The sequence below is a fragment of the Centropristis striata genome, chromosome 1 (assembly GCF_030273125.1).
Source record: "Centropristis striata isolate RG_2023a ecotype Rhode Island chromosome 1, C.striata_1.0, whole genome shotgun sequence".
In the NCBI taxonomy this organism is placed as follows: Eukaryota; Metazoa; Chordata; class Actinopteri; order Perciformes; family Serranidae; genus Centropristis; species Centropristis striata.
This window is the reverse complement of record NC_081517.1, coordinates 1,244,039-1,270,456: the sequence shown is the minus strand read 5'-3', so window position 1 is coordinate 1,270,456 and position 26,418 is coordinate 1,244,039. Positions and strand designations below refer to the sequence as shown.

Below are 26,418 nucleotides of genomic sequence, written 5' to 3'. Positions count from 1 at the left end.
TGAGGCGATTATTTTAACATTGTGACGATATGGGAGATTCTTCAACATTTAAAGTGTTTGTTACAAACGTGTCACCATGGGTTCTTATGGGTTGAATATGCAATGAATCTGAATAATTAAACGTAAACTTAAGAAAACACAAAACACTGGAATATATAGTGTTTACAGGCTGTCTAAAGCGGAAAGCGAAGTGATTTAACTGTCCTCGCATTAACCTGCAGCGCAGTTTATGCAGTACGGAAGCCGAACATGATCAAACTGATCACCCGGCTTGATTGCAAGGCATGCAATCTCTGTCACATAGCAGCTAGCATAGCAACCACAGAGCCCTGCAGAGATCAGAAGGTTTATTTAGCGACGCAGATCGCAGTCATATTGTATTTAATGTTAGTCGTTAGAGCGTAACTGCACTCTCATCTATAGAAATATAGATCTACTGCATCGGAGTGACCAGGTAAAATCTTTCGCGGTACTTTCAGGATGATGCTAGCTAGCTAGCTAGCTAGCCATGCTACTGGTAGCTAGCTGCCGGGGTTTGATAATATGCGACTGTTGTGTTATTATGAGTAATAATGCGCCTCCATTGTTGTTTTAATTACCTAGACTAGTTTGTCGGGCCGATTGTTAACGTAAGATAACGGTTTTAACGGCTGTTTTTTTAGTGGGAATCTGGTATCATAGCAACGCTAAGCTAGCTAGCTCGCGAGCTGAATGAGCCAGACGCCTGTGACGTCTGGGCCTCATTTCGTCACACTGTTAAAATAATCAAATAAGAGTCATTTATTGGCAAAATTGGTTTTTGTGTCTAAATCATCTACTCATGGTAAATTCGCCTGCATCCTCAGTTGATCAGATCATGTGATTTTACCCCTTTAAGATAATGGCCTATGTCAAGTGAGTGACTTAAGCGGATTTATTATGCCTAAGTCAAAATAAAATGTGACTTAGGCAATTTTTTGAACCCCTTTTTACCCCTTTAGAATAATCACTTCTTTGACAATTTGCCACATTCATAGGCATCAGATAAGAACCCAGCAAAGAAGAGCTAGAGGGAGATTTAGTTATCAGTTTGGTTTATCAGTGTTTTATTGTTGACACTAATATTGGTAACACTGTACTCTAAGGTGTCTACATAAGAGTGACATGAGCGTGTCATAAACATGACATGGGATGTGTCATGAACATTAATGACACTTTGAAGTAACATTAATGCTCATGATACTTGTCATGTCATGTAGACACCTTCAAAATAAAGTGTTAAATGACTAACAAAAAACATAAAAAAAAAAAAATCCAAGCTATTACCATGAGAATATTACCTCATATCGTCTCACCTATGGTAAAATCTCCTCCATCCTCAGTTGATCAGATCATGTGATTTTACCCCTTTAAGATAATGGCCTATGTCAAGTGAGTGACTTCAGCGGATTTATTATGCCTAAGTCAAAATAAAATGTGACTTAAGCAATTTTTTTCAACATGCCTTTGTGACTTAAGCAAGATATGGTAACACTTTATTTTGAAGGTGTCTACATAAGAGTGACATGAGCGTGTCATAAACATGACATGGGATGTGTCATGAACATTAATGACACTTTGAAGTAACATTAATGCTCATGATACTTGTCATGTCATGTTTCTGACAGGCTTGTGTGACTCTTATGTAGACACCTTCAAAATAAAGTGTTACCATATCTTGCTTAAGTCACAAAGGCATGTTCAAAAAATTGCCTAATATGTGACTTAGGCAATTTTTTGAACATGCCTTTGTGAATTAAGCAAAACATGGTAACACTTTATTTTGAAGGTGTCTACATAAGAGTGACATGAGCGTGTCATAAACATGACATGGGATGTGTCATGAACATTAATGACACTTTGAAGTAACATTAATGCTCATGATACTTGTCATGTCATGTTTCTGACAGGCTTGTGTGACTCTTATGTAGTAGACACCTTCAAAATAAAGTGTTACCATACATATCTTGCTTAAGTCACAAAGGCATGTTCAAATAATCGCCTAAGTCATTTATTGTCAAAATTGTTTTTTGTGTCTAAATCATCTACTCATGGTAAATTCGCCTCCATCCTCAGTTGATCAGATCATGTGATTTTACCCCTTTAAAATAATGGCCTATGTCAAGTGAGTGACTTAAGCGGATTTATTATGCCTAAGTCAAAATAAAATGTGACTTAGGCATTTTTTTAACATGCCTGGCAACAATGGCATGAACATTAATGACACTTTGAAGTAAAATGAATGCTCATGATACTTGTCATGTCATGTTTCTGACAGGCTTGTGTGACTCTTATGTAGACACCTTCAAAATAAAGTGTTGCCATATCTTGCTTAAGTCACAAAGGCATGTTCAAAAAAATTGCCTAAGTCATTTATTTATTTATTTAAGTTACACAATTTACACACAGTGTTATTACTATACCAATAGCCATCCTTTGTTACATAATTTTTGAGTGAAATGATCAATAAATATCATATGTTACACTTTTGGTGAAGTTTTTTGTGTTTCCTGCAAAACTTGGGAAAAAAATGAGTTAGGCGATTATTTTAACAGGGTGACGATTTGGAAAAAGCTGCACTGATCGTGATTTATAGTTTATGTGGCTACTTAATCATGCAGCTGTTACTTACTAATTGACAACTGCGTAGTGTTAGTTTTAGGTTTCATGCAGCCAGAAACGGAAAATGTTCATTTTAAATGATCGCTGTCACGGTAGGGCTACGTTGAAGGCAGTTATTTATAATGAATGCAGTGTTTTCTCTAAGATTAAGATGGTGAGGGTAACATCTAACAGTAGAATTTGGGGGTGAAAAATCACATGCTGGTTGTTTTGTAACCATTACTGCGTAGCTTACGTTACTTCGACGTGCTGAGGTCACAAGTGGGGTCAGCTGGTTGTAAGAACCTGTATATTTAGTAGATGCTTCATAAACGGGTTATGTATATGTGTTGTGTCTTTTAGGATGGAGTGGCAGCCAGATGAACAAGGTCTGCAGCAAGTGCTTCAGCTACTCAAGGACTCCCAGTCCCCAGACACAGCGACACAAAGAGCTGTGCAAGAAGTATCCTCATATATATGTGTGTGTGTGTGTGTGTGTGTTAGATTGTGAGGGTGAGAGAGAAAGGTGTGAGATTTAGCTTCACACATGAGAGCGTGTGTGTGTGCGTGTCACTGTGGGTGACAATCACAACTGACTTTGTGTTGTGATGTGCAGCTCGCATCCCATGAGCTGGTGTGATTGATTCTGATGTTATATTAGTACAAACTGCCCAAATGTCAAGCAGAATAACAAGGTTTGTGAGGGTATGTGACCTAATGCTTTTGTTGGTTGAACTCCTTAACAAAGACTGCAGAAACTGGAACAACTTAACCAGTTTCCAGATTTCAACAACTATCTTATCTTTGTCCTCACAAGCCTCAAATCTGAGGGTATGTATGTGCACATCAAATGTTAAAATTCTAACAATAAGAAAATCATCATTTACTGAATTACCATGCTTTTCCTCAGCAGAATTTTCTGTATGTATCCTCATCTCTCCCATTTCTAAAATACCATATTTCTTTTCCTCTCTGCTGCTTTTCCCTCTTTAGACGAGCCCACTCGCTCTCTGAGCGGTCTGATCCTGAAGAACAATGTTAAGGCTCACTACCAGAACTTCCCTCCCAATGTGGCAGACTTCATAAAACGAGAATGCCTCAACAACATCGGAGACCCTTCACCGCTTATCAGAGCTACGATCGGTGGGTGTTTGAGTGAGAAAGAGAAAGCGAGTGTTGGCTGAATCTCCTTGCCAGTGTGAGTCAGACTGCTATGTAGGTGGTTTTGATTTTTGCAGGTAATGTGGCAGTGTGGGAGCAAACGCTGTATTTTCAAGATGTTTTGAATGATTAAAAGTGAGTTATTAGTAACTCTTTTTAAAGCCTGATTCATACATGGTGTAACCTTTCTGCTATCTATCATAAAGGTATCCTGATCACGACCATAGCCTCGAAAGGAGAGCTGCAGACCTGGCCGGAACTGTTGCCTCAGCTCTGTAATCTGCTCAACTCAGATGATTATAACACCTGCGAGGTCAGGCTCACCTTTATGCAAACACTTGCAGCTTTGCAATGTTAATGTGATGGAAAAGATTTATGAGCGTTACTTTTGTTTGTAACATTCTTTATGATATTCTCCACCTTTCAGGGTTCATTCGGAGCGTTGCAGAAGATCTGTGAGGATTCATCAGAGCTGTTGGACAGCGATGCTCTGAACAGACCCCTCAACATCATGATCCCCAAGTTCCTCCAGTTTTTCAAGCACTGCAGCCCCAAGATCAGGTTAGAAAAACAGTCTTTTGCTTCGTGACGCTCTCTCTACTGGCTCTGAATCTCTCTGCCTCACACTTTCCACTGTTAGAATCATCATCATCACAGATCCTCCTTGTCTGTCTCTCTCTCAGGTCTCATGCTATTGCCTGTGTGAACCAGTTCATCATTGGCCGAGCTCAGGCTCTGATGGATAACATTGACACCTTTATTGAGGTGAGCACTACAGGATTTTATGTTGGTTTCATTTTCATTGTTTACAAACCTTCCTTTCTAACTTTTTTGCCCCTTTCAGAGATGGAATATGTAACAGTGAATGTATAAAGATTAATTAATATAAGGATACATTTTAGTGATAGGGGAGGTGTTTTTTTTTCTTTCTTTGAGACCGGCTCCGGCATTGAGATGCTGCATTTTAAGCATAATTTTTATGTAACTAGGTGGCTACACGTTAAAGTTCTTTTTAGAATCAAAGTCAGTTTGTATTTTCAATGGCTGTGACGACACTGTGGGGTGAGGGTGAGTTTTCCCTCCTCGTTTCTTTTCTTCTCCCACATTTGTTGGCCCGACTCATTCTTCCCTTCTTTTCTCTCCTCGTCTCTTTCACATTCAGAGTCTGTTTGCGCTGGCTGGTGATGAGGACAGTGAAGTGCGGAAGAACGTGTGCAGAGCTCTGGTCATGCTGCTGGAAGTCCGCATCGACCGCCTCATCCCACACATGCACAGCATCATCCAGGTGAGGGTGGGGCTTGATCTCACACACGGGGAACTTTCCCTTCCTCCTCCTCCTCCTGTACCTCATCACCTCTTGTTGTCTGTCACCAGTACATGCTGCAGCGGACCCAGGACCCAGATGAGAATGTGGCTCTGGAGGCCTGTGAGTTCTGGCTGACTCTGGCTGAGCAGCCCATCTGTAAAGAGGCTCTGTCTGGCCACTTGGTCCAGTAAGTGTTGTCGTTGGACAGGGTTAAGTTGATGACAAGGAAATGAAAATCAAGTGTAAATATACAATTTTTATCTTAGTAATAATGTGAATGTCTGTCTCTTCTCACAGGCTGATTCCTATCCTGGTGAATGGGATGAAATATTCCGAGATTGACATTATTCTTCTAAAGGTGAGCAACCCCTGGATCAAACAGGTGTTTCCAGCTCGGTCTTCCCGGCTGTTGCTTTTTCACATGTGTCCGTTCTTTATTCACCGTTCTCTCTTGTTTTTTGTTTTTGTTTTTTTTAACAATGTTTTTATTAATTTTCAGTAAGAAGATACAAAACACATCAACACTCACCACACTAGCCACATAATGAAAAGCAGGCAGACCCCGCTGAACACACATACACAAAAAAATAAATAAAATAAAATGAGTTAAAAAAATAAAAATAAAATAAAAAAGTGTGTGAATATAAAATAACAATTACAACAAATAATAATAATTATTTTTTTAAATAAAAAAATTGTTACACTCATTATGCTTACAGATAAATATAATCTACTGTTGCTTGAGAAAGTCCATTAAGGGTGTCCACACCTCTTCAAATTCTTGCACTTTACCCTTAATTACATAGGTTAGCTTTTCTAATGTAACACACATTGCCCGTTCTCTCTTGTTATCCTGCAGGGCGATGTTGAAGAGGATGAGGCGGTTCCTGACAGCGAGCAAGACATCAAGCCTCGTTTCCACAAGTCCCGCACCGTCACTCTGCAGCATGAAGGAGGGGAGGGCGAGGAGGGGGAGGACATCGATGAAGACGAGGACGACGACGATGATACGCTGTCTGACTGGAATCTACGTAAGTTACAGACCAGTTACTGCCATTTTTTTTGGCAGTTCATGTATACATGTGTGGATGTATTTTCACATATATCATCCATGTGTATGTTAACTTTAAATGTACAGGGTTTCCCATTAATTACCCAGACTCTGGCGGCCCTCCAGACTCTAATCTGTCCTGCCAGAGTCTCATGTGCTGCGCTAATGTCACATTTCAAGCTACAGAAAGTATATTTACACTATTCATGCTATAAAGTTATTTTGCGTTGTGTTGCCGTTGCTCAGCAGTGTCTGTCACCCGTCAGTCTTTCAAAATAAGAGCACAGTGTGTGAACAGAATCCACCACAGAATTTGCAAGAAGACAAATAAAAATAAGTCAAATAAGATGAGTTAAATAAAACATAACCCTTATTCACCTTTAAAAGAATTCATTAAAATATGCAATAAATCTTAATATTTGCATATTTTAATGAATGTATATGATGGAATAGTGGCATTAGAATGTGCAAGACGCCACCAAATTTGGGCTTTTATGGGGAAAAAATTCTCCGGGGTGGGCATGTCCCAAAGCCCCTAGCGAGCTATTTTCCAACACTGGCTCCTCCATGTCCTAGTGGAAAACCCTGTTAACAGCAATTAAAAATGTCACAGTGGCATAACAATAAATATTCTATAATATGGTATCTCTTGACTGTGAAAAATGTTATGTGACGTCATGTCATTTAGCTCTCAAAGTGCTCAAGATTGATGCATTTTACTTCTAAATGTACAACATTTTTCCGCCGGGGGGGCATGCCCGCGTGAGGTTACCCAGAAATTAGAAATCAATATAACCGCAGTGCTTTTATTTTGAAAAAAATAGCAAACATTAGCATTAGCACTAGAGCTAACAAGCTTACTATAGTTAAGACAACAAATATAGCCACTAATATATATGACAGAAGAAAATAAACTTTAACAAACCTTGTGTCCTGTCAGTCAGCCACTATAGAAGCCTTTTGATACTTTATATCAACTTTATATGAATTACGACGCACTCGTTATTATTTACCGTTCGTTTTTTCATTTAACCGTTCTACCGGTTATTTCCTGTCACTACCTTTCAAAATTAAAGCACCCGTTTTACACTGGACGGCACCTTTTCAAAATAAAAGCATCACAACATTGTAAAACACCTAGACAATGTACAAACATGAAAAACAAGCTATATAATACAAAAACACAAATAGGAACCTTGCTAAAGGTCATTTACAGTTGTGTTTAAAATAAATGTAAAAGTGATATAGTGATTGGAGTATTTACTACTTTTTACTGCTATATTTGATTTACTCCACATTAACAGTCTCATCATAACATGTATTCCTATCAGTAGCAACTCAAAACCAGATAATTTACTATATTTTATAAAGCGATTACATTAATATTGAGCAGAATTTAGTTCAGAGTTTTGGTCCGGCCCCTGCAACCTGCGTGGTGTTGGTCATGAGGCCCCTTGGGAAAATGAATTGCCCACCCCTGGTTTAACATATTCTCAAGCAGGTTAAAAGAAAATCTTTTACCATCTCCGTTTACCCACAGTTTGTCTGTGTAAGTCTGTTGTTGGATTCTGTCTTACTGTGTTGTAACAATGATCCCACAGAATATTATTACTGTTTCAAAGTTCTTTAACCCTGACGGTGGTTTCCCTCTCCAGGGAAGTGTTCGGCTGCGGCTCTGGACGTTCTTGCCAACGTGTTTCGTGAGGAGTTGCTCCCCCACCTGCTGCCGCTGCTCAAAGGACTGCTGTTCCACCCGGACTGGGTCATCAAGGAGTCTGGCATCCTGGTGCTGGGAGCCATCGCTGAGGGTGAGCTGCACCAATAACTTGCTATTGAAATGCAGTATATTTCAGTCAAATAAGGCTCAGTCATTATTAAGTTTTATATTAGGCAACTTTATGTCTGGCAACTTGTGCAACCAGTTGTCACAAGCAGTTTTGTTTAATTTATTTTTTATTTTATTTTGAAATCCAGAACTACTGTCAGTGTTTTTTTTACTCAAATTAAAATCCAGAAATTGTAAATCTTAGAAACTGGCAGTAAAATTAATAAATATAAATGATCTTCAATATAAATAGGATGATATAAGAGGATTTATAATTTTTTGGACTCAGTTTTTGTACAGAGAAAACTAAGTAGATGTAACATGTTAATTACTGAGCTTTTTTACAGAAGAGCTTACAGACTAACTGAATTTCCCCTCAAGGATAAATAGTCATTTTGATTTGATTTATAAATGCGGGAAGGTGGATTACCTTTCCACAAAGCCAGGCTATCGGTTTCCCTGTGTGTCCAGTGTGTGTGTTAAGCTAAGCTAAGCTAACCAGCTGCTTGTTTTAGCTTTATATTTCATACACTGACATGACAGCGGCATCCGATCTTCTGATTTAACTCTTGGCAAGAAAGTGAATAAGCATATTTCCCAAAATGTTGCCGTTATCCCTTTTTTTTTTTTTTTAGCTTAGTTTTTATTTAAGTTTCATTCACAATCGTGTACAGAATCATATTCAACATATCTGCTGTTTCATACACATGGTAACACTTATGATACATCAAAAAAAATACAGAGACTAAAATGACAAAGAAAAATATAAATTAAAATGGAATAAAATAAATAAAATTATATCAGTATACCCATAGCGGGGCACCACCTTTTTAGTGAATATATGTTTTTGAAGTCTTAAGGAGTATGTTCTTTGTTCCATTTGATATATTTCCTTTATTTTTTCAGACCACATACTATATGTTGGGGCTTCAACCACCTTACTGTAATGCATTTAATTGCTGTTGCTAGTAATATCTGTAAGCAGTTATCCCTTTTTAAGACGTATAAAACCTTTTGGTCCTTCCAGGCTGTATGCAAGGCATGGTACCTTACCTGCCCGAGCTCATCCCCCACCTCATCCAGTGCTTGTGCGACAAGAAGGCCCTTGTCCGCTCCATCGCCTGCTGGACCCTCAGCCGCTACGCTCACTGGGTGGTCAGCCAGCCCCCCGACGCTCACCTCAAGCCCCTCATGACTGAGCTGCTCAAACGCATCCTGGACGGCAACAAGAGGGTCCAGGAAGCAGCATGCAGGTACAGCTCTTGGGCTTTCTTGTACATCCAACCAAGGTTATAATAGTTTTGGATTTTTCATTAGTTTTAGTTTTGATTTCGTTGTGAATTTTTGTTTTCAAATTTAGTTAGTTTTTAGAGTGAGTTTTCTAGTTTTGGTTTAGTTTTTAGTTTTTGAAAATGCTTAGTTTTAGTTTAGTTTTTATTAGTTTTAGTGTTAGTTTTAGTTTTTTTGTAATGGGCTATATGTTGGGTGCGGGATTCAAAGAGGTCATAATAAATGTTTCCTTTATTTCCTTTGGTTTATCATCTCAGCCCCAATAAGGTTATTAACTCTTACAGTTCTGGGTGTTTTGTATTTTGGTTCTAGTGTAAACATCCCAGTCTCAGTAAACATATTCACCATGTGTTGCATGTTCAAATAGAAACACTGAATTATGAATGAAAAAAGTTGACAAAAACGAAAACTAAGGACATTTTCACTATAATTTTAGTTAGTTTTAGTTCGTTTTGTAACCACAAAATACAGTTTTAGTTCGTTTTGTAACCACAAAATACAGTTTCAGTTAGTTATCGTTTTTTTAAAAACTCTTGTTTTTGTTTTTATTTTTATTTCAGTTAACGAAAATGTTTTTTCAATTCTAGTTTTCGTTATTTCGTTAGTTTTCGTTAACTATAATAACCTTGCATCCAACTAGGGCTGGGCAATATGGACCAAAAACTGACTCTCCTTGCTTGATAATGATTTTAGTTATTATGAAGAAAACCATCGAAAATGGCTAGATATCAGTTCTTAAATCAAACTCGTATGAGATATTTTTGTTGTTATCATTATATTTGTCCAAACAAATGTACCTTTAGTTGCACCAGGCATTCAAATGATCAAGATATTGAATAAAACAATGGTCTAATATTTTTTTCCATGACTGTACATAGTGTTTAGCTTTAACTCAACGTCACAAGAAATCATCATCAAACTGTTTTATGTAGGTGTTTACCGAAATACCTCCAAATTACACAACCATTGTTTTTCTTTCTTAGGAACATGATGTCAGAGGTCACATGACTGCTTTGAAAATCACCATGAAACATAAAAAAAATAGCCTAAATTTGCAGTGTCATCTCTACAACTTCCCGAGATGATATCCTGACATACTTGGCCTATAGATTCTTTAGATCTTCGAGTTTCATATGATACCAGTATATATAGCGGCTACATTGTTATGGCGATATTGTCTCAACTACATACACTACTGGTCAAAAGTTTTAGAACACACCAACTTTTCCAGAATTTTATTGAAAATGATGCAGTTTAATGTCTCAGTGTACTCTGAAATTAATCTACATTTGCAACATTTAAAATTCTTTATTGAGCATGATAGTGTTTTGAAAGTAAAAAAAAGATTCAAAATCACATTTTATGTTGGACTAAAGGACTAAAAAAAAGACACAAAATAACAAAAAAAGACACCAAAAGACACAAAATGACTAAAAAAATAAACAAAATGACTAAAAAGACATGAAAAGAATTCAAAAATGGACAAAATAGCCCAAGACTCCATAGAGTTAAGTTGTTAACCCATTTCTTGTTCCCTGAAAAAGGCCTACTTGTATAATTCTGAAATGTACATTATTTTCCAGTTTTGGTTAAGCTTACCTTTTTTTATTTACCTCTGGCAATTCACCACTTACCTTTGGACCCTTTCAAGCTGTTCATTTGACTTGAACTGCTTGGATTTCAATAAAAAACTGGAAAAATTGGGGTGTTCTAAAACTTTTGACCGGTAGTGTTTCTTTTCTAAAATATATCGGTATTACGAGTTATACCACCCAACCCTACATCCAACTCTCCTTTTTTTTTCTCTTTTCACTCATAAATCTAACCCATCTCGTCTTTCCTACAGTGCGTTTGCCACCCTGGAGGAGGAGGCGTGTACGGAGCTGGTGCCTTACCTGAGCTTCATCCTGGACACGCTGGTGTTTGCTTTTGGGAAGTACCAGCACAAGAACCTGCTGATCCTCTACGACGCTATAGGAACACTGGCTGACTCTGTGGGACACCATCTCAACCAGCCTGTGAGGACAAATACACACATTTGCACATTTATGCCTTGTTTTTGAAATTGATAAGCCAAAATGACACACGCTTGTGTTTTAGGAGTACATCCAGAAGCTGATGCCTCCGCTGATAGCAAAGTGGAACGAGCTGAAGGACGAAGACAAAGATCTCTTCCCTCTGCTGGAGTGTCTGTCCTCCGTCGCCACGGCGCTGCAGAGCGGCTTCCTGCCGTACTGCGAGCCCGTCTACCAGCGCTGCGTCACGCTGGTCCAGAAGACGCTGGCCCAGGCCATGGTGAGACACACTCCATGCTCCTGGACTCTGTTTATTTGTTTATTGTTTATTGAATGGATCCCCATCAGCTGAGGCTTTGGCGACTGCTAGTCCTCCTGGGGTCCCTAAAAAGACATAGAACATGACATACAAACAACATAAACAAAAACAGTACAAGAAAAACAATAACAAACTCAATTAATACATTGTTATGATAAAATGTTATGTTGTGATGTTGTATGTGATGTTGTATTTTTTCTTAATCGTATCGTAAGTGTTTGTATATGTATTTTGTATATTGTACGTATTTTTTTATTTTTGTTTGTTTTGGGGTTGTTTTTTTTTGTTTTTTTTGTTTTTTGTTTCGTAATTCTCTGCTTTTTTACATCATGGCCAGGGGACTACAGATGAAAACTAGCCTTCTGGCTAACTCTGGCTTTTTTAACCATATATAATCATGTGTTTTATGAAATTGCACTGTCCCCTTTTAAATAAACTAACAATAATAATAATACATGCAATACTGTTAAAAAAATTCTACATTCATATTTACCCGACAAATGTTATACTGCAAAAATCATTAATTCAGATGTCTATAGTGTCAATATCAGCTGTATACACTTATAATTTATCATTTCATTAGAGAACATTTAAAAGGAAGAATCATCCGGCTACAGATCTAGCAGAGAAAAAGAAATAAAATAAGAAAACAAAATAAATTGCAACATATTAGTAATTATTCATTTGGTGGGCGGCATCAAGTGTGTCTTAAGTAATTTTTTGAATGATAATTTGTTTTGCGTGCTAGAGATGCGAGGAGGCAAAGTGTGTGTCTTTGTCCCATCGTCTTCCACCTCTGACCTTTTCTCTCCAACTTCTCTCCCGTGTCTGCGGTACAGATGTACAGTCAGCAGCCGGACCAGTATGAAGCACCCGACAAGGACTTCATGATCGTGGCGCTGGATCTTTTAAGCGGCCTAGCTGAGGGTCTGGGGGGCCACGTGGACACGCTGGTGGCCCGCAGCAACATCATGACGCTGCTCTTCCAGTGCATGCAGGTGAGGAGAGCCTGTGTGTGTGTCATTTCACCTTTTTCCAATTTGTCTGGTTTAGTCATTTTTGCACCTGGTGAAATTCATTTTGCAGACACTTTGGCAGAACTGACGAATAAATGCTAACAACAAGTGTATTCAGACTCAAAAGGAAAAAGAGTTCTGTGTGTCTGTGTGTGTCTGTGTGTGTCTGTGTCTGTGTCTGTGTATGTGTCTGTGTCTGTGTGTGTCTGTGTGTGTGTGTGTGTGTGTCTGTGTGTGAGAGAGGTGGTTTTCTTGATAATGATTTTGGTTATTATTTAGAAAACCATGTTAAATGTCCAGATATCACTATCATGTTGTTATGAATGAAGGATATTACATTGTTGTGTTCATATTAGTAATGCAATAAGTGTTAGGACAGTTTATTCTTTATTTTTTTTAGGAACAATTTAACGTTTTTCAATACAAAAGCATGAAGTGCCCAGAGGGAGTTTAAAGCTTTAGCTTATTCTCAGCTCTTGTTCCTACTGGGGCTTTTATATGTACAAAATGATTAAAATATACAACTTTCAGTTTAAGAAAACCACAGTAAAAATACATTAATAGACAGTTAATACATTAAAAGACTAATTTAAGAAAAAAAAGTAATGAAGCTCTCAAAGATAAATAGATTGTATATTTATATAAGACCTGCTTTTTGTCCATTATTTTCAGAGTCTGATTGTTTACATACAGTCATGGAAAAAATATTAGATATCAGCTCTTAAATTAAACTCTTATGAGCTATTTTTGTTGTTATCATTTTATTTGTCCAACCAGATGTACTTTTAGTTGTACCAGACATTAAAATGAACAAGAAAGCAAGGAGAAAACAAGGGGGTCTAATATTATTTTCCATGACTGTGTGTATGTGTGTATATATATATAATTATTATTATTTATTTTATTTATTTATTTATTTCCAGTCTGATTTACTGTACTGTAATGCTGACTGCACACAGCTTCTGGTTGCATCAGGTTCTGGCAGCACTGAAGCTCAATAATGTCTCCAAGCATTTCAGAAGCAGCCTGGCTGTTCTTCTGCAGTCACATTTATAACAATAATAGTTGCTGCCATATTTTTGTTTTTTTCCAAGCATAAGTATGTGTTTTGTCGCTCATTTAAATGTGATAATAAGTCTTTTTTGGCTGTAGCCTCCATGAATATGAGGTGTTTTGTTAATACCTCTTTCCCATCTTGCAGCACAGTTTCTGTCTTTGATCTGGATTTCTGTCACCTACACACCTGCTGCTCAACATTAACAAGACTACAATCACTCAAACTGCTTCTGTTGTAGTTCCCCCGACACTATGAGTCTCCAGGACCACATTTGGCCCAGTAGAGTTAAAGTTTTTTTTCGTTTCGTATCTGTTTATTTCGGTCAATACATGTCATCAAAACAAACCAGAAAAAACAAAAACAAAACATTGATCAAAGTAAACAACATGTAAACAGAGAGAGAAAATTGATAATAGACATTTGGACCGAAAAGGCTGAAGCAGCTTATTACACCTTATAACCCTGTTACAACTCAAGTAAATTTAAAATTTAGAAATGTACAATCTGTTATTTATTAACAAAAGAAATAAGCAGTCACAAAAGAGAGAAAAGAAAGAAGCTTATTACTCATTACTCTAACTTATATAAATTAATCATCCTATTTTTAAGTAATTTTTTGAATAAGTTAATGGTATTGCAAGTTTTCAAGTTTTTCTCCAATTTGTTCCATAAATTAACAGCTGTTACCGTGGTGCATCGTGATTTGGTGTTGGTTCTGGTTTTTAACTTTTTAAATATACACTCCCCTCTGAAATTATAATGGCTTTGTCTTAGATTGAACATTCTCTGAATACAGTCAGGCAGCATGTTGTTGTTAATTTTGAACATAAACTGTGCTGTTTTGAAATCCACCAGTTCATTGAATTTGAGTTCATTTAAATTTAAAGTTAGTGCCCCTGGCAATCACATTGACACAGATTTAGAGAATTTCAGCCTAAGTCAATATCCTATCGATCATGTGTCACTGCAAAAGTCCTCCACTCTGTTAACGGTGTGTGTTCACATTTCTCTCTGTGTCTCTGTCTCTTCTGTCTCAGGATACGATGCCTGAAGTAAGACAGAGTTCATTCGCTCTGCTGGGTGACCTGACCAAGGCCTGCTTCCCTCACGTCAAACCCTGTATTGGTAATTATCTCACTTATCTACAGTGCATTCATAATGTTCCTTAGTCGTCTTTTTGGTTGTGATTATAACTTTTCTCTTTTTGTGTGTGCGTGCACTGCAGCTGAATTCATGCCAATCCTTGGGACAAATCTGAACCCGGAGTTCATCTCTGTCTGTAATAATGCTACCTGGGCCATAGGAGAGATCTGCATGCAGATGGGTGAGTTGGAGCAAATCTATTGCTATGTTATGCACTTAAGTGCTTGTGCTTGTGGATATGAGATGCAGCGTGTGGATGTGTGTCTCCATCAGGAGTGGAGATGCAGCCGTACATCGCGATGGTTCTGAACCAGCTGGTGGAGATTATTAATCGACCCAACACCCCCAAGACTCTGCTGGAGAACACGGGTACATTGACACTCAGATATTTTTAACTAGGGGTGCACCGATCGATCGGCCGGCCAATCGATTGGCGCCGATTTCCTTAATTTTGCGGGATCGGCGATCGGCCGATTCCTTTAAGTCAAACCGATCTTATCTACCGATCTTATCTACCTAGATAATAGGCCGGAGGCCGGCTTGTTAAGAAGAGCCGCTGTTAGCGGCAGTTAGCTACAGCTAGCTACAGTTAGCTCTGTCGCAGTACAGTGTGTATGTGCTGCTGCGCAGGTGTTCACTTAGCGATCTCTGTTTGTCCCGCCCAGAGACTGCCGTGGAAAACCCTCTCCCCTGTTTGTTTCTTCTTCTACAGTTTGTTTCTTCTTCTACAGTTTGGCATCTAGCCGCCACACTGTATCATCAAATGTTACACTGCCCCCGTGTGGAAGGCACCAGTAATACAACTTTTTTTTCTTCCAGATATGATGAACTATTCGATTTTTTATGATTTAATGAATTGGAATATTCGAAAATCGATGCCCTCCCTAGTTGTCTGTATGTTGTACAGAACAAAAAACACTTTATTTATGGTTGCAGTTTTTTTTTTAGTTTGTCCTGTAAATTGTTGCTGTTTATTTTAAGTTCAATATTTTATTAACTACCTCAGGCACTGTGATTTCCTTTATTTGTTAAAGAAAAATACTGCTGTGTTATTATTTTTTCAATATTATAAGATTCAAACATTGAAGGTTCAGCTGTGAGTTATAAAAAAATCGGAATCGGCAGGTCAGGCTTTTTAACAATCGGTGATCGATGATCGGCCAGAAAATTGCAATCGGTGCACCCCTATTTTTAACACTTGTTTTTTTTCTATATGAGGCCTGGCAGTGCAGTCAGTGTCATGGTGCTGCTCACATAATTCTAACAGCAGTCGCTCCTCCTCTCGCTCCTCCTCTCGCTCCTCCTCCAGCTATCACCATCGGCCGGCTGGGCTACGTGTGTCCTCAGGAGGTCGCTCCTATGCTGCCACAGTTTATCCGACCCTGGTGAGCAAACATTTAACCACTTTTTTTGTGTTTTTCAATCCAAATACGATGACATCTTTGTGGTGTCATCTTAATTTACAACATCTGCACACTGGCCATTTTTTTATCACAAACTCAGCAACCACAGCGTTTTGTCTTCTTCCACTTTTTTCATTCTGTACATCATTGTGTTAGCTGATCTTTACTTGCAGATAAGCTGACTTTTTTTTTTAGCCCTGTCAGTCAATACAAATCCATTTCTGTTTTTAATTTTTCTTATTTTTCCTTCTTGCTTTTATGTATGGTCACATTGCTGCAATTACAGCAGCAGACATTATTTAACCCTCTGAACCCCAAGCAGTTTCAGGGCACATTTTTACTCACTCGGGCCTTGTTTTTCACTGCAACTTGTGAGTCCTGCAACTCTATGGAAACAGCACAATTGCATATAAGTAAAGGAGTACTCAGAAAAAGTATTTTGTGCAGTGTAGCACATGTGTAATGCCATAAATTGGAAAAAGAAAAATGACGCATTTCATTTTTTGGATAATTCTTTTTATTATAATTTTACAAAAACAATGAAAAATGCAGCTTATTTATACATACACACGTTTCCAAGTGCTCACAAGTGTTGCCAATATTGGGGGGAAATAGGGACACCACATGCTATATATTGAACTATTTACATTTATACAACTTCTACTTGCAACCTCTCTTGTCCTGCGTTTCATTTCAAGTTTTGATGATTTTTTCTCATGCGACTGATATTCATGGTTCACTAGTTGAGCTGATAAGTGCAGAATTCATTGTTTCTTCACAGGATCTGTTTATTCTTGACATTTTAAAAGAGACATGTAGCACTTTTTTTGTTTGTTATAAAACATATTTTAAGCTTACATTTGGTTACTTTTTATGATGAAAGCATTGTCACACACAAATTAAAAAAAATAAATAAATTCTGGCTGTGATAAATGGTGCCATTTTGGCAAACTTGCCTTTCAAACCCAGCAGTAGGTTGTTGGTTTAAAGGGTTAAATGCATTCTGCAGTGTGTCACTTCTCTTCGAACAAGGACAAATGTCCTCCCACACACACACACACACACACACACACACACACACACACACACACACACAGTGAGCCAACAGCAGTTTGACTGTTAGCATTTCACTTTATGCAATGGGTTTTTAGCTCACTCATGGTATAAATATTCTGTCATAAACAAATAATTAGAATTCTTAGAAGTGATATATATATATATATATAATTGTTTATAATATTTGTATGTGACTATATTGATTATTCATATATAGATATAGAGACCTGTTAAGGGGTAGGACTCGATACGTTTTTTTACTTCTTCCTACTCACTTTCGAGCTTGCAGAAAGTGTCTGTTTTCTCAATTTTTTTTTGCCTTTTTTGTTTTGTTTGTTATTTATTCATCTATTAATATTTAAACTGTTTTTTTGTTGTTTTTTTTACTTGCTTGCATGTTCGAAATAAAGACAATCAATCAATAAGTGCAAGAGTTGCTAATTGGTTACAAATGTCCTGCTGCAGGTGTACGTCTCTGCGGAACATCAGAGACAACGAGGAGAAAGACTCTGCTTTCCGCGGGATTTGCATGATGATCGGTGTGAACCCGGGAGGTGTGGTGCAGGTGAGACAACGTCCACTGGAAGCAGGAAGTTCTGCATTTCACCATGTGTATATGTCTGTAAACCCACAGATGATTTATGTTTAAACCCTTTCACTTGTTCAGGACTTCATCTTCTTCTGTGACGCCGTGGCCTCCTGGGTGAACCCTAAAGACGATCTGAGAGACATGTTCTACAAGGTGAGGGCTCCTGGCTCTGCTGTTCAGGGCTAGATACTAAGTCCAGGTCATATAGAGCAGTAGTTCTCAACCTTTTTGAGTCGCGACCCCCAATTTAACATGCATGTTGTCCGCGACCCCCACTCACTGAACGGAATCTCACACGCACAGTTCAGATCATACAAACTCAGTTGATACGATGACTTTTGGACAAATAATGTAGCAGACAAACACTAAAACATCTCTCTGTCTGTACATTTATATTTTTTTTATATTTTATTGTTACTTTTAACAAAATGGCCAAAAAAGTACATAAAATTAAGCAAAAAAAATGACCAAAAAAAGACATGAATTGACAAAAAAGACACAAAATGACAAAAAAAAAAGACACGAAATTACCAAAAAAGACACAAAAGGACCAAACAAAGACACAAAAAGACCAAAAAAAGACACAAAATGACCAAAAAAAGACACACAATTACCAGAAAAGACACTAAAGGACCAAAAAAAGACACAAATTGACAAAAAAAGACACAAAATGACCAAAAAAAGAAACAAAATGACCAAAAAAAGACACAACATGACAAAAAAAAGACACAAAAAGACCAAAAAAAGAAACAAAATGACCAAAAAAAGACACAAAAGGACCAAAAAAAGACACAAAATGACCAAAAAAGACACAAAATGACCAAAAAAGACACAAAATGACAAAAAAAAAGACACGAAATTACCAAAAAAGACACAAAATGACCAAAAAAAGACACACAATTACCAGAAAAGCCACAAAATGACCAAAAAAGACACAAAACAGCCCAAAAAAAGAAACAAAATGACAAAAAAGACCAAAAAAAGACATGGTATGACCAAAAAGACTAAAACACATGAACACTTTAACACAGTGGAGACAGAGCTGACTTCCAAAATGATTTGGCGACCCCCAGAAATCATCTCGAGACCCCAATTGGGGTCCCGACCCCAAGGTTGAGAATAGCTGATGTAGAGGAGCAGGGTCTGGTTGTTCCACAAATAGTTCCCATACTAAAGGCTGATTTTAATGCAGCATGACATTACCGCTCTCTCTCCCCTGCTGTGTGAGTCACTGTGAGGTGTAGAGACCTCAGGCAGCAGAGTGTTCTCATCTCAGCAGCAAGGACACGCTGTTGTTCTGCAGAGAACTGAAGAGAACACACTCCCCCTCAGGAGACACAATGTTCTGCCTGTTATCTCTGCAAACTCCACACATGCATGTATTTACACGAATAGAGAATTTCAGTAATACTTCTATAACATTCAACCAGCCTATGAACTCAGTGATCAGGCCTTCACCACTGTCTCTCAATCATTACAGGTACATCTCAATACATTATACTCAAAACTATTAATGAACACGTGGAATTATGTACTTAACAAAAAAGTGTGAAATAACTGAAAACATGTCTTATATTCTAGTAAGCAAAGGGTGGTTACTTTGAGGAATCTAAAATACAAGACATGTTTTCAGTTATTTCACACTTTTTTTGTTAAGTACATAATTCCACATGTGTTCATTAATAGTTTTGATGAATCTACAATGTAAATAGTCATGAAAATAAAGGAAACGCATTGAATGAGAAGGTGTGTCCAAACCTTTGGCCTGTACTGGAGGTGGTTTTTAGACCAAATTTGACCGTATGACAAAAACGCATGTTATCACATTCATTTTAGAATGCAGAAACGGCATCAAAAAATAAAAAATCACAATAAATCACATATTCATGAGGGAGGACACATCCCTGCCTGTCACTGCCATTAAAGAGGCGAAAACAACTTTGGTACAAGCAATTTAAAAAAACTATGAGGGTACTTCCCCTCAGCTGCTCCAGTGTACAATAACAGCTGATTACAGGTGTTTACAGGATTGATTCTGTGGGGAATTTTCTGGCATGTTTCTTGCTGCTAGTTCCACACAAGCTGCCTCCAACTGCGGCTGGAATTAGATAGATGGATGGATGGATAGATATACTTTATTTATCCCAAGCTGGGAAATTACAGTGTAGCAGCAGCATTACACACAGAGACAATAACAACACAATTAAATAATTAAATAAAAAGAACAACCTAGGCATACTTCAAACAATAAAATATAAAAATACAATAAAATGTAATGTAAAAATACAAATAAGTGTCTAAAGAAGGAGTATGGGTTAAGGAGTAGAATTCCAGTGCAGAATAAATATGAATATACAGTATAAAAATGTTGGTGCTTTGTAACAAATAAGGTGCAATGAACAGTGTGCATTAAAAAAAACACATAAAGTGCATAGCAACAGTATGTAATGAACCAGGCTATTTGTTATTGTACAGTGTGATGGCATGTGGAAGGAAAGATTTTTTATATCTGTCCCTATGACAGCGGAATTGTCAGTATATTAGAAATGTGAAGCTGTCTGATCTCTCGTGTCTAAAATGAATTTCCTCCTCCACCTTCTGCCCCTCCTGCAGATCCTGCATGGCTTTAAGGAGCAGGTTGGGGAGGAGAACTGGCAGCAGTTCTCAGAGCAGTTCCCTCCACTGCTGAAGGAGAGACTGGCAGCCTGCTATGGCGTTTAGATTCTCTACACCCACCCAAGAGGTAACCCCACACACACACATCACTACAGTCAGGCGGCTTAGCTGAATAAAGGGGACACGCTGGACAAAAGCACCACATTTTTTCCACGTGCTCTCTATCACTATAGGTTTCAATTTTTGGTAGGAGCCACTTCATCAAGATGGCCGATCCAAGATGGCACCCATATAAAGTCTATGAGAACCAATACATCTTACAAGCCAATTAGAAGGTCAATCTTGGTGTCAAAATCTACATTTTCTGGGTCAAGGATTCATTTAAAGCTATTGAGAATATTACTAAATGATTATTTGATCAAATAGAAATGTTCATTTTCACCCAGACTGGTAGGCAACTCGCTTCAAGTGCTGCAGCAGAGAATCCTGAGATGAAAATGTTTGGAATCTAATAATTATGTAAATACATGGCCAAAATGAACATATCTATTTGATCATCTAGTGATATTCTCAGTAGCTTTAAATTATTCTTTGACCCAGGAAATGTATATTTTGACACCAAGATTGACCTTCTAAGTGGCTTAGAAGATATACTGGTTCTCATAGACTTTATATGGCTGCCATCTCCGATCTGTGGCTCCTATCAAAAATTGAAACCTATAGTGATAGAGAGCATGTGGAAAAAATGTGGTGCTTTTGTCCGACGTGTCCCCTTTCTTCCCAAATCTGGTCCTAAGCCGCCGGACTACTATTTAAACTCAAAGGTTTAAAGTGTCCTTATTACTGTTAACCTCATGTTTCCTCTTTTTCTCCGTCCACCAGGTGAGCCAGCAGGAGGAGGGTGAATGGGAAACTCATCCATCTGTGTATTGCACTGCCCTGATCTGGGGGGAGGGAGAGGGACGCTATTGGCCGCTCCCCCTGACGGACGGCCCCCACGCCCTATGTGTTTGTCCATAGAGGGAGGGTGGGCGGGCGGGTGGGAGGGTGGGACAGAGGGACACCTCTAGATTAACTAGGCAGGGACCCGACACAGAAAAACTAACTGGTAGGGACAGATAGAGAGGGACAGAGAGAAGGACATGGAGGACAGACGGAAGTTGGGACGGAGGGAGAGAAACCAGCAACGTTCAGGGAAAAGAGAGGGAGGGGATCAGTAACACAGGCAGAGAAAAGAGCCACAGACTGGTCTGTTACTGGGAGGACAGGGATAGTTGAGATTTTAATGGGATTCTTAAACTCGAGCAACCGATAGCTTGACCGACAGAGACAGACCAACACAGACTTACACACACACACATGCACACGCTGCACATGCAGTACATGGAACTGACTGTGGGTGGCACTATTATTATTATATTAGACTTTTTTTTAGACCTACTACATGTAGTTAGGGACAGACAGACAGGGGTCTAAACTCTGTTCATTTTCTGGGTGATATCTTTCTTTTTCCGGGGAATAGGATTCAATATGAACGACTTTATCTGTAGTCACTGAATTCTACTTTAGCTGTAAGATAATCTCGCTATCCGCATCTATGTTACCTACCTTTCATTTTGACCAGAGTGCTGCTTCACAGAGCTATCCATCTTATCAGACATATTCCTGTCACATTTTCTACCTGATCAAAACAGAAAGAGAACGAGAGAGAAAGAGAAAGAAAGAGAGAGAAAAATAAATAAAAGCAAGTGTCTTTCCTCTTGGCTTCACAGAAACCGTTCCTCTTGGAAGGGAGGATTAGGGCTAACACATTTTGTTTTCTCACCAGAGGGGAGGAACTCGTAGAAAGAAAACATCACATCCTTAGTTGTCCTCTTTTGAGGTTTTGTGTGTGTATATGTGTGTGTGTGTGTGCGCGTGCATGTGCAGTTTGTAAATCCTCACTTCGGCATTCTGTGTCAACGGTGTGTGAAATATGTATTGTTTTTGATATGGTACCGAGCTAAAACTTGACTCCCACCGCAATGTCCTTGGCACCTGTTAACTGTGACCAAGTGTTTGTGTGTGTATGTGTGTGTGTGTGTGTGTGAGAGAATGAGTGTGTGTATATGTTTATGTCTACATTCGTACTGATATCCATTTGATGCCATATTGATATCTTAAGTAAAACAGTGATTGGCAATGTCATTGTGATCTTTATAATGTTTTAAAAATGGTCCATATTCTTTTTTTTCTTTTTTTTTTTTGTTTTGCTGCTACTGATAATTTTTGTTTCTATAGTGGACTTAAATTCGCACAATTAACGCAAAAAAAATATTTGAATTAATGCTATTTTCAGTGACTGTTGAGTTGTTTTTGCACTTTTTATTTTATTTTACCTTTTTTTTTTTTTTTTCTTTTTTGTATGGACTTTTTTTTAACCTCACCCATATGATATGTCTTGACCCTAATGTCAGTGTTTGTCATACTGTGTTGCACTGTGAAATTAAGTGTCTTTAAATGGCAAAAATATTCCAATACTAAATGGCAAATAAAAACAACTCTGTGAAACTGGGACTAATCCGCACTTTTACAATGACTAACTTTGCCATATTGCTGAGGTGTGTGTGTATGTGTGTGAGATCCTGCATGTGTGTGAGATCCTGCATGAGTCGGCGCGCATGAGTTCCCGTTTTTTGGCCTATGAGCATGTTTTGGATAGTTAGATGGCGTTCAGTAGGGGTGCAAATCCAGTTTTGTTTGGAAGGACGTGTAGCCTGCAACAGCCTACTTTGTGTGCATGCTCTGTGTCTTCACTGTGTGTGTGTGAGAGTGTGTGTGGGTGTGTGAATGTGTGTGTGTGTGACGTATATTTCAGAGTAATATGATTGCCCTTTACACACCAACACACCACCTCAATTCACAAGAGGAGAGCACAATATAGTTAGAAACAGAAGAGCTAGGACACTGCCAAAGAGCAATAGCCACTGAAATTTAAAAAAACCGACAGTAAGTAGAGATAAGCTGCTATTTCAATATTCAGTATGTGTTCATCATCATGATGTAAAAGTACAGGCAATGAAGGGCTTTTCAGATTAATTATGGAATAATAACATTTTTGCCAGTAAAATTGACTACAGGGATCTATATTTTTGTCATTAATATTCTGTATCTTCCAGCGTGCGGACGTTTAGAAACAATCAGTCGTTGGAACCTGATCTGACCTAGACTGTGACCACGGAGATAATCAATAATCAATTGAATCATTAATCACGACAAATACGAGACAATCTGAACCCCAGTCTAGTTCCATTTCCACAGCCTCCTAGTTCAGAGCTTGTACAAGAAAATGCTTTGGGTTGCTTGTTAATTTTAGTGCTTTTTTAATTTGTGTAACTGATGTTTATTAGTTTCACGAGCAGTTTTTGTATCTGAAGGATCCGTGTACATTTTCTTTGGATGATGCTGCAGCAGCGAGCTTCAGTAGGAGTTTGAAGGAGAGGAAAAAAGGTGTGGCCGCTTTTTCTAATACGTGCAAAGATGACGGGAACAAAGGAGGGATGAAAGGAGATAACGGAGACATTACTTTTTTTGTTTATATAATAAAGAGCATGATATTATTGCAGTTTGGCAGACAGACTTTAGTACGTTTTGTTTATCTATATGTGGGTTACTTTCGCCAGTCATGTTCCCGTTTTTTTGAAGGTGGGAATGGAAATAAAATGCTTTAAGTCTTTTATATGATTTATAGTTTGTGTGTAATATCTCTGGATTTTTGAAATAAATCATGTCATGCATGCTGAAGGCCGGATGTTAGCGTTGCCAGTCTGGTGTCTTTTGTGAGAAAAAGAAGTGTTTGAGTTTATAGAACCTGCTGAAGTAGTTCCCAACCTCGTTGGTCAGATGTTCTCACAGCTATTTCAGATTAATTAGGCCTGTTTAGCCCTTCACCAACACTACCCACATGTTCCACACATGTTCATTTGAATATAATAAACTGGATATTAATTATAGTAAAGTGGACTTTTTCATACAATTGAACTCTCAATGTTCAGGGCAGATTAAGTTACTTTAATGTATTTCAGACATTAAGTAACCAATTTCAGTTATTAAGTTAAATGTCACTTTAGTTTATGTCAGTAAATAAATTTGAAAAAGTGGAAATAACACATTATATATATCCATTACACACAGAATGAAACATTTCATGTCTTTATTTAATGTCTTCTAATTATAATGATTATGCCTTACATTAATGAAGACCTAAAATTCAGTGTCTCAAAATATGTATCCATCTATATGACTCAATGCTTGGTTGAGGCTATTTGACTTGAACTACTAGAAATTGACTTTTCCATGATAATCTAATGGGTAACGCTTTATATTAAGGTCCTTGTAATAACCATTAATTAATAAGTAATAAGGCATTGTTCTGGCTTTAGATCCCCTTTAGCTGCAAAAAGCATAGTTAACTGTTAACAAATGCATAGTTAACTTATAATAGATGAGCAATAAAGTATATTTTAATATCAATAAGCAAACAAAAGATTAATAAAGGCATGGCAAAGACATAATGGGTGGGTTATGGGTGTTTGTAATGCTATTATGAAGAATTATAAGATACTCATGAGGTTTTTATTAATGTTCTTATTATACATCTCTTATAGCCTGCTATTAGCTGTATTATAATGCCATTATTAACACTTATATAGGCTTATAAACACACAGTAATGTTAATAAGCATCTTGTAAGGACTTACAAGGGCCTTTTTACTTGTTAATTAATGGTTATTACAAGGACCTTAATATAAAGCGTTACCATCTAATGTATTGAGATGCACCTGTACTTCTGCATTAGCTTCCCCTTTCAGAACCAACAGTTGCTGCTGCTTTGTTACCTGCTCAGGTGCAGAAGCTGAAGGTGATGGTTGGTTTGTTGTGGCTGTGATAGAACAATTCTTTAAAATAGGTAAAAGTATAAACAACAACAGGTAAGTAAATGTAATCAGAAGCAGCAGAATGGGCCATGTTATTGTAATGCTACTGTTTCATATTTTATAGTTCAACCTTAAGTTAGTGGGGCGGATTAGCTGAACAATCGTTCACTTTGTGATAAAAGCATGAAATTTGGTAGATGTGTTGGTGAATATGTTTCAAACAAATCTGGATATTGGGCCACCTCAAAAGCGCCCCCTAGTGGCCGTGGCAGGCATTTGTTATACAAATAAATCAATGATGAATAAAAACTGCCCTTTTAATAATACCAACTGGTGATGAATTGTATATTGTTTGAAAGCCTGATTAGTCACCTTTACAACGAGGTACAGCTTGTAAGGATCGTGCATTCATGGAATGAGCAACGGGGCTAAACGTGTGGGTAGCACCCCCCAAACATGTGCATCCCCTGTGGGGCGGATTAGCTCAATAAATCACAAGAATTGTTTATTTTGTGATAGAAGCACACAATTTGGTGGATGTGTTGGTGGATATGTTTCAAACAAATCTGTATATTAGGCCATCGCAAATTCGCCCCCTAGTGGCCATAGCAGTCATTTTCTTCGTTAAAATTACAAAAAATATTTAAATTATTTCTTAAAATATTTAAAAAATGTAAACCAAATATACAAACGTAAATTAAAAAATGTAAATACACATATTAAATTAACAAAAATCCAGTTAGACACTGTTTCAGTTATTTTTCCTGCCCCACCACAATCGGGCTAGCCATCGAGCTAGCTAGCAAATGAGCTAGCTAGCATTTGCTTCCTGGGACAAGCAGTGCAGTGGACTGTCCATCAAGGTATGTCTAAATATTTTATTTCACCTGTTATAATTATGAATAAAATATGCTATGAACATCATAAAGGCTAAAGAGAAAAACAATCATCATGGGCCTTGGCGGAAAAGTAAATTAGCAAGATAGCAAAAATAGGTACTTAAGCTAGCTAGTTAGCTTGGAACATGTATCAGTGGC

At 37.9% G+C, this 26,418-nt stretch overlaps 1 protein-coding gene across 1 annotated transcript; it reads left to right on the top strand.

The window, feature by feature from the left end:
• Positions 1-255: 255 nt before the first annotated feature.
• On the top strand, positions 256-23,022 carry tnpo2b (transportin 2b). The gene is made up of 24 exons (XM_059344800.1): positions 256-454; positions 2,983-3,082; positions 3,375-3,450; positions 3,613-3,762; positions 3,987-4,093; positions 4,208-4,341; positions 4,464-4,545; positions 4,943-5,065; positions 5,155-5,273; positions 5,384-5,444; positions 5,946-6,117; positions 7,793-7,945; positions 8,990-9,215; positions 11,099-11,270; positions 11,353-11,547; positions 12,426-12,584; positions 14,697-14,784; positions 14,885-14,983; positions 15,076-15,171; positions 16,112-16,187; positions 17,727-17,826; positions 17,929-18,003; positions 20,464-20,593; positions 21,349-23,022. Exons 2-23 carry the CDS (start codon positions 2,984-2,986, stop codon positions 20,569-20,571), a joined length of 2,670 nt encoding a protein of 889 aa, XP_059200783.1. The 5' UTR covers positions 256-454; position 2,983; the 3' UTR covers positions 20,572-20,593; positions 21,349-23,022.
• Positions 23,023-26,418: the final 3,396 nt, after the last annotated feature.

What these genes read in the sequence shown, in the direction of transcription:
- tnpo2b (XM_059344800.1), top strand. Translation starts at nt 2,984, where the DNA reads ATGGAGTGGCAGCCAGATGAACAAGGTCTGCAGCAAGTGCTTCAGCTA. An exon ending in CACAAGCCTCAAATCTGAGG is followed by an intron (nt 3,451 to 3,612) that starts GTATGTATGTGC and finishes TTCCCTCTTTAG; the next exon opens with ACGAGCCCACTCGCTCTCTG. An exon ending in GTCCAGGAAGCAGCATGCAG is followed by an intron (nt 9,216 to 11,098) that starts GTACAGCTCTTG and finishes TCTTTCCTACAG; the next exon opens with TGCGTTTGCCACCCTGGAGG.